This window comes from Pezoporus wallicus, unplaced genomic scaffold, assembly GCF_028554395.1.
Source record: "Pezoporus wallicus isolate ANWC-B61680 ecotype Strahan unplaced genomic scaffold, APGP_CSIRO_Pwel_v1 contig_2132, whole genome shotgun sequence".
Classification (NCBI taxonomy): Eukaryota; Metazoa; Chordata; class Aves; order Psittaciformes; family Psittacidae; genus Pezoporus; species Pezoporus wallicus.
This window is the reverse complement of record NW_026637551.1, coordinates 2522311-2544744: the sequence shown is the minus strand read 5'-3', so window position 1 is coordinate 2544744 and position 22434 is coordinate 2522311. Positions and strand designations below refer to the sequence as shown.

Sequence of the window (22434 nt, the reverse complement as noted above, 5' to 3'; positions counted from 1 at the left end):
AATACAGTTTTCCCAGGAGATTTACTCTGCATTGAATACTTTTTTCCTGCAATAATTAATTTTCTCATTTTTTTCCAATGTATAGAAAACATATTTTATGTAGCATATATCATAAAGCTAGATTTACAAAGAAGCTAAAAGAAATTAGGTATTCAAAATCCCAGTGGTATTCCCACTTCCTCTGCAGATCCTACTTATACTGTTCTGACTAGTACAACCAGGAGTTAGCTGCTTTTTGTACTTAATGAGTTGTACAGATGTGTATTAGTTGTATCACAAACATCCTTTCTCTACAAAGTCTCCACTGCTGTTCACTGCTAATGTATTTAAAGGAAATTTATTTTTTTTTTTTTACTTTGTGTTGATTTGCAGCAATTTTTCTTTTCAGGAGTCAAACACCATACTCCTTTCTAAATAGGAATGTAATTAATTCTTCTGGTTCAACAATTAATTAGTTCACAGTTTCTACTTATCTATTGAACATGCATATTGAAGAGGAAAGACAAGGAAATAGCACACATTTTAGTCACACTTTGCAAAGATAAGTCTTAGCAATATTATACAGTATGTTTCATGAGAGAACTGTACTCTTCTAAGAGTTTCTTCTTCTCATTTAATTTTTGCAGTATGGCATCCATTAAGTAGGAGGCAAAAGGAAACTGAAAAAGAAACATAGTAAGAAAAATGATCATTGAATTTTATTGTCTTCATGTGAAAAACACTAAATATCTTTAAACCTTTAGATTTTACTCACTTCTGACAACTACCGCACATGCACATATCTGATCTTTAAAGTTCACCTGCATGTTTAGAGTCTGAAAATTTGCTCTCTATCATAAAAATGATAAAAGAATGGAGTAAAATGAAAAAAGATAAACACCTTATTGAACAATTCATGCTTTACTGGCCATGTTAATGATGTAAACTGCAGTACCGGCATCTCTGTCATTCATCTTCAATCAGCTGATCAATAAAAGGTTACAGCCATCTCTAGGGCATGCAGAAATGGTAGTGTATGTATGTTTAGTATTCTCAGGAGGATGAGACAGAACTACTAATACAGCTCCCAGTGCTGTGGCAAATCCTTAAAACTCACGTTTAAAATTGTAAATAAAAATACACAACACAAAACAAAACCCCAAACTCCAGAAACTCCAATTGCATTGACTGAGATATGACACAAACAACTGCTCCTCTAAAACATGATACCAAAATACTGTATTTATATATTTACAAAGAAAAGTGAAAATCTCTTTTAAACCTTCTCCAACATAAAAATGTATTTTCACAATCAATGTTTTCAAAGAAAGAGATTTGGTGTATTTTTCAGTGTCATTGCTTTAATGCTTAAAGTGATTTTCTTTCACAGTCTTGGTACATCAGTGCACTGCATGCTGGCAAGTACTTTTGAAGGTAGTACAAAACACTAGTCACTGCAGCTCCACCCGAGAGTGGTCAGTGCTATGACAGAGAACAGAACAGATTTTGTTCACCCTTAGAGAATCTCAGTAGCTTTATAGTGCTGCCAGCTTTCCTGACCTCTTAGTGAGACCAGTGGTGACCAAGGGGTCAGTCACCCACAAAAATAATCAGAAGAAGAAATAATTTACCTTAACAAGGCCATGATAAATAAGCTAGGTTAAGCATAGCATTAGGTTGAGCAGGTCAAACACTAGCTTCCTCTGCTTTTCACAACTGTAGTTCAAGGCAGTATTTTTGCATCTAGAACCACTCACTGGTTCCATACTTGAGTATGGCTGCTCTGATTTTATTTTGTTTTCACTTCTCTATTCCATCTTTAAAAGAAAACTTTTTACTATACCAGATAGAGTACTGCCTGTTTCCTAGATATATATATTAAAAAATATCTACAACAAACAAAAAACCACAGGCTACAAGTTCATCAAGCACAAATGCTAGCGTAATGTCTGAATTGATACAAAGGTATGAATCTATACATTGATTTTAATAATTACTAACAAGCCAGGAAAAAAGAATCTAAAATGGTAGCTAGGAAAATTTATTAATAGCAAGCATCTGTCAGGAAGTGACTGTAACGGCAATCCTACATGTTGCTCAACAGTCACTTTGCAGCTACAGAAAAAAGGATGATAAAGGCATTATTTCATTTTTCTTCAGAAAAGGAGGTTTTGAAGGGCTGGTACTTGCTGCCAGACATGTCTCCATCTCATAAATAACTTCTGTCAATGATAATTTTCTAGTAGTCATCTACACCTGTCAGCTTTCTTCTATACACTATGGTGGTGACTTCTGGGGGAATAGAGGGATCCAATTCAGTGAGCACAAATCTATTCAGAGTAATATATGACATAATCTTATGTGAAATTTTGTGACACTTATTTGCTACTGTGCTTTAAAAACACTGGATCCAGCATCCTGTTCGCTCTAATTGCTCTCTTTCCTTGGCTAAATATGTTTTTTACGAGAACACTATACCATTATCTCAAAGCCTCTAATTCTTCTTGCCTAGCTTGACTACATTCATTTCTAAAACATTTCACTTCCTTAATGTTGTGCCTGAGATAAATGGTTTCTTATTGATGTCTCTGGCTTGTATCATTCTAACTACATTTTACTTGCTGCTCACTACTCTCTCTGTGGCTTCCAAGTCATAGCAAAGTGATCTTTCAAGAACTCTTTCCATTTAAATCATTCATTTTAAGAAAGAGCATTTGAAAGTTGAACATAACGTCATTCTTTCAACATTTGTTGTTTTCAGAGAAAGTGCTGTATGTTTTTATCCTTTTTTCTTTCCATACAGACACCCAGAACTGGATGATCTCTACAGTCTTCATCTTTAATAGAAGTCTGTCAGATTTACTTTTAATGATGGCTCTGTAACTATCCTGGGAAGCTTTCCTCTACATTTCTCCCCAGAACTTCATAACTGTTGAAGATGTCTCTACTCCAAAGTATTCATCCCAGCTTCCAAACCTGCCATATGCTTGGGGAAGGCTTTGGGAGTTCAGTGAGTGCTAAGTGCACACCTAAGGAGCAAAAGCTTGTTTATACCACTGACAATTATATATTTTAATACAGAATGATACTTCCTCCAAATGTTTTCTATTTATCTGTGCCACAATCAATTTATCTGAACACTAAGCATTAACAGTGATAGTGATCCTAAATCACTGTATTATGGGAGGCTTTAAGAAAAGTAGTATTTAATCGATTTGGTTAAAGTCAGAGTATCTGAGAGTGCAAATTACATATGGATTTAAAGATTTTTATTTATTTCTTTAACAGAATTGCAGATCTCTTCTTTGAGACTAGAAAGACATATGAATGAAATGGCATATTTCTTATCAGACAGATATCTTGGTGTATGGCAACTGTAAGGTAATGTGATCCTAAAGAATCATGAATGCTGAATCCATTTCTCTCACTTATTTATTCTCACCCTGAGAATATTTCTTTCAGAGATCCCTTCTGTAAAAAATAAACTACTACTGTTCATCACCCTTACACAACTGAGACTCACTCAACACCAGGGCATAAGTATACACTGATATGCCAGTGAAAAGAATCACAATGAATGCAAGGCAATGTTATTCTAATGAGACATAGCGTCTCCATTTGCAGTGTACAGCATTACTTTGACTCTGCTTCACAAATTCTAAAATGTGTTAACATAAAAATAAAAGTATTCAATTTCTGGAATACACAAATTAGTGGTTACACCTGTTTAAACCTCCTCATATGGCTCATCAGTGTAACACATTTGCCCAACGAAATGATCAAAACACTGCAGAGCAGCCTCAAATTGAATTAAGGCACAAAGAATAACATGAAATAAATCTAAGGAAACTCAGATCATAATGACCAAAACCTCTTAACTTCAATATAAATCAAAAGTCAAAGTTAAAAAAAAAAACAACACAACAACAAAAATACTTCATTTCACTTTTCACTGTTGTTCTTTGTGCATTCTGCTTTGTGATGGCTGCATACACATTAATTTGTATGTGCCTGTCTGTATTCTTATCCTCAGTAATCAAGCCAATCTCTCCTTGTTTTCAGTCCAGGACAAGTGATATTGTTCTGTTTGTGTGCATGAGATATAAGATAGATTTATACTATAATGGATTGTAAATGCATGGGACTGACCTCTTATTCTTGTAATGACAAGAAAATCATGGTCTGATGTCAATGTTAAGCTGCAGGTAACTCAAACCCCCTGGGTATGGTGGCAGTGGCCAGTGTGTGCATGTGTGTTTGTACACGGATGAATACATACATGTGGGTGTGAGCAGAGGACAGCAATAAGCAGAGAGATGTGTTCAAAAAGGAGAAGACAAACAAACAGGCTGGAGTGAGACTAATGAAAGCAAAGCAAGTGTGTTCCCACCCAGGAAATTTGAAGAAAAAACCACAGTTGTTAGTGCCCATTCCCAGATGATACCAGAGGAAATGTATATTTAGAAGCCAGTGCAAATCCTAAAAGTGGGTTGGGGAAAATCCCTGCTAACGAAGGCTGAATATACCATTACAAACACTGTTCCAGAGATGGATTATACACATACCTACAGAGCGCCCATAGAATAGAGGGGAGGGAGTTTTTCTGGAAGTTTTCACTATTGGAATATGATTTGTAGATTCATAATGAGGTCATGAGAGGAAAGAGTTTATTAGGCAGCTTTGTTTATGTGAGATGTGATATCCCAAGGAGTACCTGAGGAGGGAGGGAAGGCAAGTGCTGCTGTACGTCTATAAGGGACATGCTAATCAATACTGTCACTGGGTTCAATGCTTGGAAGAGTTAGGCAGTTGATTTGTATTTTATTTAGAAGTAGTTCTCGGAGACTTCAGGCAGCAACCTGGATTGGGTTTAACACGCTGTACTCACATACAAAATTATTAACAGACTGCAGGAGTTACGTAAAAGAAGTCTTTCCCTTGGTTTAGCTTTGTATGTTTCCTACCATGGGAGAAACCTAGAGAAGGTTGCTGGGTTTTGGCTTTTTTTTTCTTTTAATGATTATAAAAAAGAGAGTGCTACTATACTGTGTGCCAGGTTCAAATAATATGACATACACACCCAGTTGTAAGGGAGAAAGTAGGTAAGAAGCGTCACTACTTGTCATGCAAGCTGTAAACACACACATATATTGAGATAACCATACTTGTTCGCTCCTATCCCAAATACCACAAACTACTAAAAACTCAACAGCCTCTTATGATGGGGTTACAGAACTGATGGACAGGGTTAGAGCAGTTGATGTCATCTATCTAGACTTGTGCAGAGCGTTTGACACTGTCCCACGTGACGTCCTTGTCTCTAAATTGGAGAGACATCAATTTGATGGATGGAGCACAGGGTGGATAAAGAACTGGCTGGATGGCCGCATGCAAACAGCTGTGGTCAATGGCTCAGTGTCTGGCTGGAGACCAGTAACGAGTGGTGTCCCTGAGGGATCGGTGTTGGGACCGGTCTTGTTCAACATCTTTGTTGCTGACATGGACAGTGGGATTGAGTGCGCCCTCAGCAAGTTGGCTGATGACACCAAGCTGTGTGGTTTGGTTGATACGCTGGAGGGAAGGAATGCCATTCACAGGGACCCTGACACACTTGTGGGGTGGGTTGATGCCAACCTCATGAAGTTTAACCATGCCAAGTGCAAGGTCCTACACCTGGGTCGGAGCAATCCCAGGCGCAGCTACAGGTTGGGCAGAGGAGAGATTCAGAGCAGCCCTGCGGAGAAGGACTTGGGGGTGTTGGTTGATGAGAAAATGAACATGGGCCGGCTTCACTGTGCACTTGCAGCCCAGAAAGCCAACTGTATCCTGGGCTACATCAAAAGAAGCGTGACCAGCAGGTCGAAGGAGGTGATCCCGCCCCTCTACTCTGCTCTTGTGAGACCTCACCTGGAGTATTGTGTGCAGTTCTGGTGTCCTCAACATAAAAAGGACATGGAACTGTTGGAACAAGTCCAGAGAAGGGCACGAGGATGATCAGGGGACTGGAGCACCTCCCGTATGAAGACAGGCTGAGAAAGTTGGGGCTGTTCAGCCTGGAGAAGAGAAGGCTGCGTGGAGACCTCATAGCAGCCTTCCAGTATCTGAAGGGGGCCTATAGGGGTGCTGGAGGGGGACTCTTCATTAGGGACTGTAGTGACAGGACAAGGGGTAACGGGTGAAAACTTAAACAGGGGAAGTTTAGATTGGATATAAGGAGGAAATTCTTTCCTGTGAGGGTGGTGAGGCACTGGAATGGGTTGCCCAGGGAGGTTGTGAATGCTCCATCCCTGGCGGTGTTGAAGGCCAGGTTGGACAGAGCCTTGGGTGGAGTGGTTTAGTGTGAGGTGTCCCTGCCCATGGCAGGGGGGTTGGAACTGGATGATCTTCAGGTCCTTTCCAACCCTAACTATTCTATGATTCTATAATGGGTTGGTTATGTCTCCCAGCTTCCCTCTTCCATGCTCAATCACTAACACATAATCAGTCTGATGTCTCTGCACATGACTGATACCCATCTGCAGGTCTCTGCTTGCGCTCCTGTGAAGCCTTTCCACATAAGGTTCTGCATAAGCAAGAGAACCTCTCACCGTTTATCCTATTGTCAGTTACTAAGATGTTTCATTTCTATACTTCAGTGAGAACACTCTAGTTATTGGGTGCTAATGTACAAATACAAAAACTGAACTTGAGAAACGCTAGCAATTAAAGATATCGGTTTAGATCCTAAGTGATTTTTAGCAGCTCTGTAGAATTCAGAACATTACTTCTTGATTTTATCATTCTTATTTAAATAACATGCTGATGCAGATATGTCTCTACCACATTACAATCTTCTTAGCAGTGGTGTAGTTTCTCCAAGTGTTTCTACAGTAGTGATGAAATAAGGACACATACTCTGGCTGACTAGTGTCTGTGACCACTCAGGAATGCAAAAAGTATTTATCACTGAAATTTAACATACTTGTAAAGCTGACAGAAATTAGATTTTTTCAGGTCATAAGAGTATGGGGGAAAAAAAAGTGTGGATGAGGTGTGCTACCCTTTAGCATTACACTTTAGGGTAATCTATAAAATGACAGTAAAAAGCAACTAGTGCTTCCCTCAGTCCCCCTCAAAATTCTAATGTAGCAGTAAAATGGCTTATGTCAGTAATGAAAATAAAATGTCTATGACATTTTAAACGTTATCATACTGTCACAGCAGAATAAAATTAGCTTGAAGAATGATCTAAAGGGATATGATGCAGTTCATTATGTATAACAGCAACAGCAGCAGTTTCTCAGTGTTCATAAAGGTTTCTCCATTAAATTTACCTCCAGTCAATAATTAGGAGTCCACAAATAAACCTAGGCAATTAAATCAATACTGCTGGGCAATTATGTTCGAAAGTCCCAGCTCAATGGCACAAAAAGACACTATATCAAACTGCAATATTAAGTGATCTGATGCAATTTTCCACTGAACATTTTCTCAGAATAACAGAAAAGGGCAAGACTGCATCTTTGTTCAAGATGCAAATAGGTACACAGTTTGCCAACCTGTAACACTGTGTGAGCCATCTGTTACAATCAAAGTCCTGATGGAAAGCTTTCATTTCACCACAAACTTTAGTTTTCTGATCATTAATAGATCGTCTACTAAAGGAAACCACAATCAACCCCTGTAAGATAGGAATTAAGCATTTTAAAGGCTACAGAGTTCTGTGAGCTTCTCACAAATAGAGGCCAAGAAATCTTAGCAATTTCCATCCATGTGACTTAGTGTGGATGGAAATGAAAAGCAGAGCTTACTGCTCCCCAAAAGCACCAATCTCCTTGCAATTCTAAAGATGGTCAGCTTCCGAAGAATTACTTGTAGCCTCAGAGCTCCTTCTGAGGAATCCCACATGATGGAGCAAAAATCACTGAGAGCCACTATTACCTTGTACATAAACTTATACTCCTAAGAGCAAAAAGCTCCTCAATCCTTAGCTAATATTTATAATCCTAATATAGTTGGTTACATACATGGTTAAATACATTACAACCCCCACTTTCTCTGTGCCTTCCATTTTCCTGTCTGTCTATATCAAAGAGAAGTAACAAAATTCTGCTTAGGATTTTTTAACAATTTACCAAAGAATGATAACAAAAAATAGAATAAGAATTTTTGTTGGTATTCCATGAATCTGATTGCTATTTTGGAGTCCACAGAATGGACAGAATCTTGAAATTTATAGATTTTTTAAAAAAGCCTTGAAATTAAGGCAATTTAGTGAATAGAAATACTTGTGCTTTTACTGCTGAGTTCCATGTAACATTACCAGGTTAAATTAAAATGCCAGTATTTTTGACAAAGCCAATAAAAGCAAACTGATAGTTCCATCTCCTCCACTGCAGCAATTAAGGAATCTTAATGGTAAATGAAAGAAGAAAAAACTGGGATTTTTTAAAAATCTGGTCATAGGACACAATGTAAACATGGAAGCAATGAATGACAAAATAGATAAATCTGGATCTGAGTGTTCCCTTGAAATGGCTTTCAAAATATTTTCAATCATTCAAATTCTAACTGAAATGAACTACATTGCTAATGGACCCATGCTAGTGAATATGCAGTAGGAACACTGGATTTGTAAATCAAATTTTATTTCTTTTCAGACATCAGATACCGATCATCTTAATAAAGGAGACAACTAAAATATAATGGAAAATTTTCAAGAGTCAGTGTGTGTTGTCAGTGATGCCCAAACAAAAGCTGACTATGGCTAGGAAAGCAGGGCTCTCACCTGCCAATAAACTGCCCTTGATCACTTACAAGAGGGGAGCATCCCAGCAGACTCTCTGTGTATTAAAAAAAAGACTTGAAAGAGAAGAAAAAGTATCACACAGGTCACAGCAGCAGTCTCAATGGACCCCTCAGGGATTTCTGCTAGTCTCAGCCTTGTCATCCTCTATGCAGCTTTCCTCTCTGCCCAGAAAATGTCGATAGGAAAATGTTTGAGGGGCCTCTGGTGGAAATTTTTTCATTCTTTCTGCATTGACAGGATGCCAAATCAATATTTACTTCCCACTAACAAGCTGCTCGAGGTCTCAGTAGAAAATATGGTAGAGAATGCGAGAAGACACGATAATAAACAGCTGTCTGGCTATGAGGAAAACATGAATTGACTGGAAACAAGTCCACAGTAAAAGGTCACTGAAACCCACAAACTCCTCAGGTGTCCATATCAACTGCTAACTTTAAAGGCACATAATAAAAAAAATCTCTTTTTCCTAAGAGGTATGAGAATGGATCCTTTTCACTCTAGCAAGCGTTACACACTGTTTCAATAATTCAATTAACACATTTGCCAAGATGTGTGCTGGTCTTCTCCAGCACTGTTTCACTGGTTTCAGCTGTTAAGACAGCTATTGCAAATCCTTGGTTAACATCTCTTCAGTTTTATCCAGTGACATTTATTTTAAGAGAAATAAAAATGAAATGCTACAAACCAAGGGTTTTACATTGTCTCATCACTGTATAGTTTGGGACCATCAATGGTAACATAATTACAAATGCAACAGATTAATTACAACCTAAAACCACTTATCTACTCAGTGCAGAATGATATAATTCATTAAGGAAAGATATAAATTAGCACCTGTGCTTCAAGAAGGTTATGTATATACTCCAGCCATTCTTTATCTTTTTCAAATTCCATTTTTGTTTTTGCTGTTTCCTAAAAATAGAAAAAGATAACACAGACACAACATTTTGATACCACATGAGAAAAAAACAGTGAAAAATAAAAGAAATGTGTAACTGGATATACACTGAATGACCAGTATGTGGAAATGGAAACTATGCTTTCAAAACTAGTTATCTGAAGCATATCCACCAAGTATGAGGGCTCTGTTAAATTCATAAACCTATCCTTGCCTGTACATGTCCCTAGAAACATGCGTGACATGCTCTTTTCACATGAGCATCAGGTGCATGTGTGATCTATGTGTAAATTTTATGAGTTCAGTGTAAAGGTTCCTTAGTGGAATAGGTATCTAAAATTTGTATAGTGAAAATTCATCACCTTTAGTTAAAATCTGTTCTCTATTTATAGGCAATTATGTTTGTGTGTTCTACACATATATTCACAATAGTGACTACAACAAAAGGTACAGGATGTAGAAATTACTTTGAGAACGAAGTATGCATGGAACAATTCCATCAAAATGAATCATGTTACAGGGGTGTATAAATGTTATAGATGTAAAAAAAGGACGAGAATTGGTCCATTTTATTTATATTCATGAGTGTAATCCATATCAGTACATGCATATGCACTGAACCTTTATTTAACCAACACGAAAACTCTCTTTTGTGACATTTTTAATATAAAGCTCCAATAAGGCTAAACCTGAGTCATTACTAGAGTACTGTTACAGCCCAATAATGGTTAGCTTCTATACACTTTTACTAAAGTAAGTGTCCAGACTTTTTCATGTATTATTTGATCAGGCCTAAATAAATCTATATAAGAAATCCTATTCCTGTATCTGTTTAATAGAGGGTGATTTGATGAAAACACTATCAAATATTTCATAGTGAAGTGTATGATAGAATCACCAAAAAAGGCAATGGATTCCCCATGAAACCATTTCTCTACTAGAAATACCTTTAATGGTATAACAACTCAAGAAAGCAAGCATCAACGGAATCAGTCTGGCACAAGACACATTCTAATTTTGTTTTCATTAATGCAGAAGTCTATTTAAAATGTATAACCCTGTCAAATCAAGAAAAAGGAAACTACTAAGGACTTTCAAATAACGTCTCTCTATATCTACATGCTCAAAACAGTATATTTATATTTTATTATGCATGCCAAAAGTCTTGCCACTTGATGAGTCTCTAACCTGACCTCTTTATTTAGATCCAATTGTTTTGGGGTTTGTTTTTTTTTATTTAGGTCCAATTGTTTTGGGGCTTGTTTTGTTGTTTTTTTTTTTTCCCCATCCTGAATGCTGCACAATGAAATTCCAGTCTATGCCTGGAAATCCTTTTCCTCAAGAATGGAAACATGCAGCAGCATCTTATCTCCCCCCTTTTTACTGAAAAGTCCTTAAGATAACTTACCTCATCATCTCCTACTTCTAATATCTCCTCAAGATCAGTTGTTGAAACATTAAGAATAGATGCTGCCAACTGAACAGACTCCTGGGAAAGACCCTTTTTGCACACTCTCGCTTCTCCCATTTTTTTTGCCTGTTTGATTTTTGTTCTCAGCTCTTGTACGCTGTGCTGTAGCTCTCTGGTTAGAGCCTAGAAGATGCAAGCAAAAAATACTCTGTTGCAATTTTTCTTAAAGTGCAAACATTATGGAAAAAATAGTAGCATTTAGACTAAGCTCCTTTAGATGGGAGTTACCTTAATTCTGCATTATTGGTTTAATAGGATACATGCTGTAATATTAAAGAACATGGTACACAGAATGCAAAATGTGAATACATTAAACCAGAAAATGTTCTGAAATATAGGTAGATTTGGTTTTATTTCTTTAGCAAAAAACCTATATTCATCATGCCATCAGTAGTAAGGCAAAGCTGCTTCCGCGGAATCAATCAAAAATCCTTTCTTGACCCATCTACCAGAAATGTTCTTGTAATAACAACAGAAGTGTGAGACTTTACTGTGGTCAAACAGAGATCTTTTTAAAGCTTACTCATACTTCATTGCATGAAGGAACACCAGTACCTCTTTACTCAAAACCTGAAATTTCAGTTCCCACCCAGACAGGGCAATTAAAAACTGGCCTAGCTATCAGTTCTTCCTGATACAGTTTCTAGAACTTAGATCATGGCAGTTGTGGCTATTTACTGTTGATAAGCAGCATATCCTTGGAGCAAGTCCACTGTATCGTTATTCAAGGCTTGCATAGGAAGGGTTGTATTCTCATGGAATATTGTCTATGCAGTGGACCCACACAGAAAGCCTAGCCAGGCCAGGCAGTCTCTTTGCAAAGGTCCTCTTGGCAGATAGAGAGGCTGAGAGAAAAGAGCCGTAAGTCAATGTCAGAAGATCCTCCTAGCATATTCAACGTCCATGACTCAAGCAGAACTGTGATTGTCAACACAGACACCTTGGCTGAGTTTAAAATGAGAGAATGAGGTTGTATTTCGATCGTCATTTGTGTGGCTTATCTTATTGAAATATCTCTCAGCAGTAGCTGATTAAGTCCTGGAAGTTCTTTTTTGCAGAATGCCTTCATCTCATAGAAACGGAATGCAGAATGATGAAGCCTGTTTATTGGTGTTTGGAGTAAAGTACTCTACAGCCCCTTGTGTATTCAAAATGCAGTCATTAAAAAGCATTTCCTGATAAATTTCAAAGAAAACACAACAGATTCATCCAGTTCCAGATTTGGTTATTTTTCTGCCACATCCCAGCGTACCATTTCTTGGTATTCAGCTAAAATGTAATTATTAAAATGAAAATTATCCTACCACAAATACAGAAGGTACAGCGAAATTTGTCCCAGTTTGTGATTCAAGTGTGGCTACCTCCACCCACAGTATTTTCAACAAAGTATCCTGCACATAGACCTGTCTGCAAGTACAGAGCTGAGAGGAATGAAGAAACTTGAAATGTTATAGGCAGGGAGCTAGGGCAACTTGGACCAAGCTCACAGAAGGAAACAGACTGAGGAGAGAGCCCCAGCAGAAAATCACACCTATGAAAAAGAAAATAAACCATGCTTTTAGAAGCATCTGAAACATTCCGATAGTAAATCAGCCCCTGCAACACCTATACGACATGTTTGACAATGTAAAAATAAGTTAAGCTGTACTTTTTCTATCAAATTGCACAAGCTTCCCAAATTTCAAAAGTAAGGAGATCTAACCCAGCCATAGGTGATTAGGCTAAAAGATGCACATTTGTATTCTGGCACAAAGAGGAAACGTAAACTAAAGGAGTAAAATATCAAGGAAATTAACTGCAAAGCTGTATAGAAAGACAACAAATAATGATAAATAGCTCAGCAGAGACAAACAAAAAGCACTATAATAAACAAAGTTAGATGTTCACTTGAATGTCTTGGACAACATACAAACATTGCCAGAAAATCATCTTATTATATTATTAGATAAATTTTGTTGGTGCATCCAAACGCCAAAAAAAAAAAATACATGAGAAGTAAGCAGGCTGATAGCAATAGCAACAGTGGAACCTAGAAACTGCAACTCCACTGCAGTATTTTAGGCTTGTCTTTTAGTTCAGAGTTCCAGAAAAGAAGGTACCAGAAAGACCCTGAAGAATCTATAGCAGCAATAAAAAAAAAAACACAAAACAAACAAACAAACAAACAAAAACATGAAAAAAACCAAGCAAAATTAAAAGGAAGTTTAATAAAAATCAAGGAAGGAGAAAATAACTAGCAGATTTTATATGCAAGCCTACACACTATATATAATCATAGTAGATCACATGTATCACACATATAAAGAACTTGCACCTCAATTCATTTTTTCCCTGACGAGTTTGAATACACTCAAGCATACATAAAATAAACACCATATGTATATGAACTTTCAAATTGGACTTGCAGACCAGCTATTTTTGAAGTGGTCTTCTTCACATTATTAAGTTGTAATAATTTTTTTAGATACCTTTTTCACTGGATAAGTGATTTAAAAATTATAGCCTCCTCACAATTTTAAGTTGTTTTTTCCTGTTGTTATGTCATCATGTGTCATATACGAATTCATTTATGTGCTACATTTTTTACTTATTAATGATTTAATTTACATATCAGCTCATCCTTCTCTACAGATATATTTAAAGTCAAAGCCGCAAGGTCTTTAACTAAGTTAGACAGAACCATTTCCACATGGAAAATAACATAATCCTAAGAGTTAATCAGCAAAGGTTTTGCTGGTGAGTATACTAAAGCCAGGATTATATCGTTCTTTCATTAAGAAATTGATCCAATACATTCTGGACTTAAGTGTAGGATTTTACACTAAACCACTTTCCACTATGTATTTCAGAATCACTTGTTTTTAAACTTATATACATATACTTAGGGATACAAACTGCCTGCAATGAAATCAATGCAGAATATGACTTCAGTATGATATTGATGTATGATAACAATGCCTTTATTAGTACTAGTAATACTAGGATTTGATCTTTTGTTTTTCTTTGGTGTCAAATCTAGGGGATATTCTGTTAGTAAAGCCACTTTACTAACTTTGATGTTACCCTCAGAATTATGCCTGTGGGACACACTTAGCTGCTACCAGCCAACTAAAATAGGAATCCCTCATTAATTCCTGAAGCAAATCTACAACACATCCTGTCAGGCCAGTGCAATTGCTACTGCTCTGACCAGAAGAAAAAAAAAAAAGCTTAAAATTCTAATAATAGGAGCTGAAAGTACCCAGCTTTTTTTAATTAGTAACAATCGCTGCATCATCTACCAACTACACATGGTCATATAGGATATATTACATCTACAGAGATTGCATAAGTGCTAAATAACTCCATTATAAGCCTTTTAACTTTTTTTTTCCACAACCCAACATATTAATGCATAATTTATTCATTTTTGTCCTCAGCTCTTGCAAAAATGCAAATTAATTCATAACCCAACATATTTGCTTTAGGTAATAATTTTCAGTTTTGGTCTCAGCACACAATCACTTTTTAGAACTATATCTTTTGCCAGTTTGAGATGTATAAAGACAAAGGTCTTCTTTTATTTAAAAGATCATATTTAATTAAACACTCAAAAAAGCTGTGGTGATAGGCAGACCCTGACAATACACTATTAATAAGGTCTTTACTTCCTCAAACGCTGTGACACTAGTTGATCCTGGTATTGACACAAACTGATCACTGGCACCAAGTAATGCATTATGATCAAGCCAATGCCTAAAATTCTTCTCATAATTACCATGTTAATTTACACACTTTACTGTTATTGTTTGTAGTATAATAAAACTTAATGACTCCAAGAAAAACCAAAACTTAACGACCCCAAGACAAACCAATGTTTGATGCGAGCAGTCTAGCTATGTACAGCTAGATTTCAGTCTTGCAATGTTGCAGATGTCATGCCAAAAGCCATGGCTCACATTAGTTATGGCAAATGTCAAGCTTTACTGTGCTTGTGCAATAGTAATAAGGTTGTGGCGGGTCTGGCTGGGATGGAGCTAATTGTAGTCTAGCAACTCCTATGGTGCAGTGTTTTAGGCTTGTGACTAAACCAGTGCTGGTAACTGAACTATTAACTAACCAACTATGGCTGAGCAGAGTTTGTGTGGCACCAAGGCCTTTTCTGTTTCCCACCCTGTCCCCTCAGCTAGTAGGCTGGGGTGCACAAGAAGTACAGAGGGGACAAACCTGGGACAGATGACCTGAACTGACGAAAGGGACATTTCATACAGCATCTTGCTCAACAATAAAAACTGAGGGGGGGTGGGACTCAGTGACTGGCTGGACATTGGCCTACTTCCCTTGTATTTTTTCCCCTCTTTCTTTTCACTTAATAATATGAATTTCCTCACTTTTGCTCTTCCTATTCTCTGCCCAGTCTCGCTGGGAGCAGGCAGTGAGCAAGCAACTATGTGGTGTTTAGCTGCTGGCTAGGGTCAACCAATGACAGATATAGAACAGTATAATATTCAGAATAATTCTACATGCAATATTTTGTGTGTAGTTCAGTATGAAAGTGTCTTAAGCTACGAGTAATATGTCCTTAGAAACTCACTTGTTTTGTAGATTGGGATGCTGTAAGGATGTGACCCAGAGCATTACACCAAAAATGAAATGGAAAATCTTTTCTGAAACAAGTTAGTTTCCTAAAGAAGCAAAATTATTGTGAAGATCTTGCAGCTGTCTGTGGGAAACAAGATCTGAATTTCACAGAACCGAATGCTGAGTTTAAAGAACTTCTCTGCTTTTGTTGTAGAGCAATTATTGCTGGCCTAGGGTTACAGCAGAACCTAGTGCTATAAAAGGTTGAGAAAACATTACCACCTCAACTCAAGATCAACAAGACAAACCAGAATGAATGGACAATATCACACAGAGATGATTTCATGCTCTGTTTCAGCAGCTGAAACAAGCATTCAAGTTTCTTCAATGAAAGTAGAGTTATTTGGTCCTTACTGTTTCCCTAAAAATGACTTTTAAAATACTTTCAGTAATAAGGTTTAAACTGAGCTCACAGCCTGATTGCTGCATGTCAGAGAAAAGGAAAACAATTCTATAGCAATTTAATTTAATATATACGTTTATATGCTATTTAAGTTACCTCAGCTAGCTCCTTCACTTGAAAATACGCACCTCCTAGCCATAACTTTTTTTTCTACCAGAAACGGGACAAGAGTGTAGACAAGAAATAAAGACAAGACAGACTACTGCAATAGATTTGTCTGGCCAAGGGCTGTAACATGTAGCATTTTGACCCATGGGAATGAGTTAGCCTCAGGAGGTTAACTCAATTCTTACAGTCCCTAGAGATCACGTCTTATTTCACAGACTCCAGCAGATGCCCTGAAAGAAGAGTGTAAAGCTCTGGTGATATAGACCAGTCTTATCTTCCTCTGCCAATTTCAGTATTCAGTACCAACTGAGAATGCTACTTGCAAATATTAAAAAAAAGTGACAATACCATTATTTTTGCCAATGTCACACAGTGAGAATAACAGAATCATTTAAATTAGAAAACACTCTAAAGATCATCAAGTCCAACTGTTACCCTAGTATTGTCTAGTCCACCATTAAACCATGCTCCTAAGTGCCACATATATATGTCTTTTAAGTATTTCCATGCTTACTGACTTGACTACTTGAGTCACAGAGTATAAAAGTGGCCTCAGGATTTCAGTATTTGAACACAAACCTCAGCTTCCTGGCATTTAGAACTGCAGACCCCAAACCCAATTAAAATGCAATAAGGCAGAGGCATATTAAGGTACAATGACAGAAATGAGAAACTGCATCTAATTTTATAATCTGATTCCTATCACAGGTAAGATTTGAGTTGGTTCAACTATGGTAGCTTAAATTGTGTTATTCCTCCTTCCCTGCTCTTAGAACACTAGAGAAAGTTTTAGACTGTTTTCAAAACCAACCATATTTAAACAAAGATGCAGCAGTTGACTTATTCTGGCCAATGACAATGTAGTTTATATTTCTGTAGATAAGTACACAACACATACTTAAGAGTGTATTAAAATATCCTTTGTGATGCAAAATTGGGGGGAGGGGAGGGGTGTTTACTAGTCAGCTTTTACACTATCTCTTTTATAATCCTCTCTTGGTAACTGTTTAGCTATAGCAGTTTCATTTATGCCTGAAATATTTTTTTAAAAATCTGCTTCTTTTCACAGCACTCATGTGTTTAACATGAGTTTAAATAGAATGAAGCCACACTTACTGTGTCATCTGGACACCTCATTTATAGAACATACAGCATATATTTACTGATATGAGGGACATTTGGCCATAAATAATAAAGCTTTACAGTGATCTAATCTCTCCTTTACATTAAGTTTAATACTGTCAGAAACTTTAGCTGTAGACCAACCTGTTTTCAGACTGATGCTTCTTTTTTAAGTATCAACAAATATGCCAAGTTTTCATTGTACTGTTCCTAAATTTTCAGCACAGTACCATGTTTTGTGACCTATAACAGGGAAAAAAGAATAGTTTTCTTTATAGCAGAGAATAAGTTGAAATATGTATAATCAGTGTGGCATGACAGGCAGAGTATTTCTGTCAAAATATATTGGTTTCTAAAATTATATTTATGTGAAATAGGCAATGATAATAATTTAAAGCCCTATTTACTTCAGCATTTAAGTCCTACCTCATTTACATATTTTTTTTCCCCTGCTGTAAATTCTTTGGTTTCAACAGAATTACCTCTGATTTACACAGGTGCTAGCAAACCCAGTATCATTACTTTAAAATACCATATATTACAGTTATTTATACAGAGAAAAAAGAAAAAAAAAAAACCAAGCACTGACAGACATTAGAGCTTCACACACATACAGTAAGAGATGCCTGGGTTCTCATAAAGTTTATTATCTGAGCAGTTAGGGCAGACAAAGTCAGCAGTTGCGATGTCCAGTTACACTGGACATCCCCAAAAAAAGAATGTTCAAGGCAGACCAAGAAACACTGAGGTGAAGCAATACTCCAAAGGTCACACAGCAGGTCAGTGACCATGATGTGAAGAGCAACAAGATTTCCTGTTACTCAGTTCAGTGTCTGAGCTTATGCTATCTTTCTGCAGAAGCACGCACAAAGCATGAAAGGTATAAAAATGATAAAGCAGATGCCATGTGTGAGACTACTGCATTGCTGAAACAAACGTCCTTAAAACCTATTTTAAGAGGTCAGCTCTGGCATTGTTTATAATCTTTAAAAATACACATAACTATTATCAACTGTGCTTTCATAAAATACTGTTGTTGTTTTTTAAGATTCCACTCTCCCAGAGCTCTTCCCACCTCTCAGTAGCTCTTTCAGCACTTACACTGGGGAATCCCCTCAACTCCCACCTTTTTAAAATTACTGTGGAGACTTCATAAGGCTCTGCATATGGGTGGGTTTTGTTGTTCCTGGTTCAGATTGCTTTCCTAATAATCTGATCAACATACATCAAAGAATTACTTCTACATGAACTCTTAAATAAATCATTAAAGGAGACCCTTATAATCTTTTACAAGTTTTGCTACTTTTGCTGTGATTTTGCCAAAAAGTTCTCCAATCACTTCACACCCTGAACCTTCATGATATACTTTGTAGTAAAGTATCCATCCCCCAAGTCTTCCAGTTATCCCTTTTTCCAGTCAACACCGTTTCCATCTTATAGACCCTAAACTGGTAATCATTTTTAAAGAAAGCATCCTGCTGACTCTCTCCACATTATGCATAGGGCTGAGTGTCAGCTTTAGAAAGCAGTGTCCCCAAGCCATTTAAAGGAATCACAGGTGGATCTATACACTGCACTGCAGTCTCCAAGTAGCTCCCAGCTGAGCCTGCTGCAGTCTCATTCTCTGAAAAACTTGATTTATTTTTTTTTCCCTGAAGCAGAAAAGGAAGTTATTTGCAAGCTGGTGAAAATAGCTTCCTGTTAGCTCAAGTTTGTTGGATTTGTTCACACAGTAGCTACTATTACAGTCTACTATGTCATCTATAGTTCCCAGTCACTGTCAGAACAATGAGAGAAGGACTAATAACAAAATCACCTGTCTCAGACATGCATCTACACTTTGCATGAGACATATATGCACAGCTACAGGAACATGACACACCTTGCAATTTGGTTACATAGTTTGAATCGTTTAAATCACTTCCACTGAACTCTTAATACGGAGTGGGATATAACAAATCATCATATTTTAAGGTATACCTGCTATCGTCTTTACCTATCACAGTCCCATCCCAAAGTGAAGTGCTACCCGTCTAAGCCTAAAAAAAAAAAAAAAAAAAGAAAAAGAAGGGTATGGAAAAGTTTTTAAAATCTATTTATTCTTTATTTTTGCAATCAAGGTTTTATCCATTAAGATGTCTACATTATATGTTGTTTGTGTCACGCTATATGCATCACTAACCATATGCCTTCTGTATACTATAGGAGTTCAGCCATTCACTTCATTCATTAAAATTCACAGGGCCTATTATTCTGTTTACAGTCTAATAGATATTCACTGTCACTATTCAGGCCTTTGATTCAATTTGCCTAAATCCCAGATGCAGAGTAATCCTGATGGAGATTATATTAATTTATCACCGATTTCTTCTCAGAACCAAGAAAGGTTGGTATTTCATAATAAAAGCTGTGTTTCTTCTCTTTTCCTAAAGCAGCATGCACAGCAAAAAAGAACCAATAAATGCTTGATTTTTTTAATGGTGACTTTCAGTTACGGAAATTTTGCTTTGTGTATAGAACACCTTCTCTTAAAGGTGTGTATTCTGAAGATAGGAATACGGATTCTCATCACACTGGAACACATCCCTGTAAATAAATACTATGTTGATTCTGACTGAACATAGATTGGCTGACTTGTCATCTACTCAATAGAATACGAAATAATCGCTCTGGATACACTTTTCTAGGTAGAGAGTTGGCAGTTTGGAGTGTAATAAATGAAATATCTGTTGGCTTTTAAGTGTTCCCAATTGGGAATATTTTCTGACAACTTGAAGTCATATTATATGTGTCCACTTTCAAAGCAAAACTGACAGTGCTGACCTACATAAGTGATACTATCTGCTGTCATTTGCAAAATGTCCCAGTAACCCACTGAAGAAACCTTTGTTTGATCAATACTCCCAAATCAGCTTGGTTCATACACAATTGTGTAAATTTCCTAAATACAATTTTTCCAATTATAAAATTTTACAATTACTTATTATGCTTAGCATTCTTGGATGAATGATTATTCAAGTACCGTTCCACATCTGACCTGAGTACCCTTATAAAAAGCATGTTCTGCACACCCTGAGCCAGGCAGAAGTTGGAGCAGTAGTATTGCCAAGAAAACTAAATCCTCAGGGCTTAAGAATACTTTCACTAATGGAAGCAACCTATAAAGAATATTCCTTACATCTCACAGTAACTGGACAATTCTGAAAGTCCCTGCAAGGATTTACTTCTGTCCAAAAACCTGACTTTGTAGCTGGAGGTACAGGCAGTAACAGTTTATTTGTGTTGTTCTTGTTGGAAAGGAGCAGATAAAAACCAACAGAATATTTCCCAGATATTTGAGCCTCCCAACCCAATTACTAATTATCTCTCTTCCCCTCTGCCTCATCTCCCCCTCCTTCCCCCCTCATTTATTTTGAGATACAGGGCAAATAGGATGTGATCTGCATATGGTCATTCTGAGAAGAACATGTTTCCTGGCAATGCTCTATCTTTCCCAACACAGAATAGTTGAAGAGAAAAAGACAACAATGGTAAATAACAGGAAATTGCCGAATGACATGAATTTTTTAACATGAAAGTGGTGAGTTAATTGGACTTATTCTGTGCAACAGGAAGAAATTTGGTGTGACATTTTCAATTAGCACTGCCACTAAAGGGCAGTCCCAGCACCTCTAGCCTGCAACCATGTAAACATGTCCTTATTCTGACCCTCTGTGGTACACAAAAGCTGGTGCTCTGGGTTTTCAAAAGGTTAACATGCATTTTCATGAGCTAGCTCACAACTGACCCATACAATGTTTATGACAACATTTCATAAATGGAGGAGGGAAGAAGTTTCATATTGGCAAAAATGAGCAGTGACAGTCACTCAGAGGTGACTTTTTTACCTTAAACTGCATATTAAACTACAGCCCAAGATAGCAGTGAGAAAATATGCCATGGCACAGTTGATGGGAGGTTTCAAGATAAACTGCAGAAAGGTAAGAGTGACTGACATACATACATTGGGATCTAAGGTAAGCTGGCTGAATGACAAATAGGTGGCAGAATTTCACTTGACCAAGCAGAGGTGAAAAAAGGCCTCTGATGTGTGGCTGCACATAGCTGTATGTCAAACAACAGAGCAAGGGGGAAATGCACCTAGCTTAAGCCCTGCTCTGAGTAGCAGAAATAAGGGCAGATGTCTTAAGAGAGTGTTAGATCCCTAGGCAGATCCACTATGCTTGCCAAGTAAACTGCCATGGGTCTTGATTTTGGCAGTCAATTCTATCAGATGGTTATACTGGAGACCTATCAAGAACAATGCCAGAACAGACCAGATGTGAACTGTGTTTCAGTGGGTATCCTCTGTGGAGGGCATGTAAGTCTCAAATTACAAAGGCATTGTGGAAGTGAGAAATGCATTTAGCTGACTTTGAAGCATCTAGCTGCCATCACCTATTTATTGAAACTGCAGTTGAATATAGGTGCCTTATCAAAACTTCAAAATGTCATCCTCAAGTTCAGAAAACTTCCAGTATTTTCATGCTAGTGCAGATGTCACCACCACAGACTAACTTATAAAAAGTAGTTTTGCTAATGTACAAGCTGAATGGGACAGACAACACTACTGAGGTCTGAGCTTACAGGGATCCATAACAGCAATATGTGGTCAAAGTTTAGGTGACCTACAAATAACCACTAAAACCCCACCAAATACAGTAATGCAGGAAAACAGAATTCCCGCAGAATTAGGCAGGATTTTGGACCGTTTCATAGCAAACTATTATGTTCTACCTTATTTTCAATAGACATCCAGTCAAGTAGTCTCATAGTGGTTTTTTAAGTTTATGCAGTGGCTGTATGTATTGTCACAGGTACTACAAATTGTACAACAAAAAACATTATGCTCTGGTTGCTGTGCTGCACATAACTGGCAAGATCTGGCTGAGGATCTGATAATGCAGTACATGTTATATAAAATACTGACCAGTGGTGCACTATAGAAATTGGATGAATGGTTCAAAGAGAATTTATGGTGCTGTTGGAATTTGGATGGGATAAAA

At 37.2% G+C, this 22434-nt stretch overlaps 1 protein-coding gene across 3 annotated transcripts in view; it reads right to left on the bottom strand.

Annotated features, from left to right (window-relative positions):
- Positions 1 to 496: 496 nt before the first annotated feature.
- The window catches only part of CNTLN (centlein), a 190209-nt gene continuing 168271 nt past the window's right edge, over positions 497 to 22434 (bottom strand). For all 3 annotated transcript variants that reach the window (XM_057406298.1, XM_057406299.1, XM_057406300.1), the window contains 3 exons: positions 11074 to 11259; positions 9602 to 9679; positions 497 to 659 (listed from right to left, as the gene is read on the bottom strand). In XM_057406298.1, coding sequence (XP_057262281.1) covers positions 558 to 659; positions 9602 to 9679; positions 11074 to 11259 — 366 coding nt within the window. In that variant the 3' untranslated portion in view covers positions 497 to 557. The remainder of the gene's footprint in view (positions 660 to 9601; positions 9680 to 11073; positions 11260 to 22434) is intronic.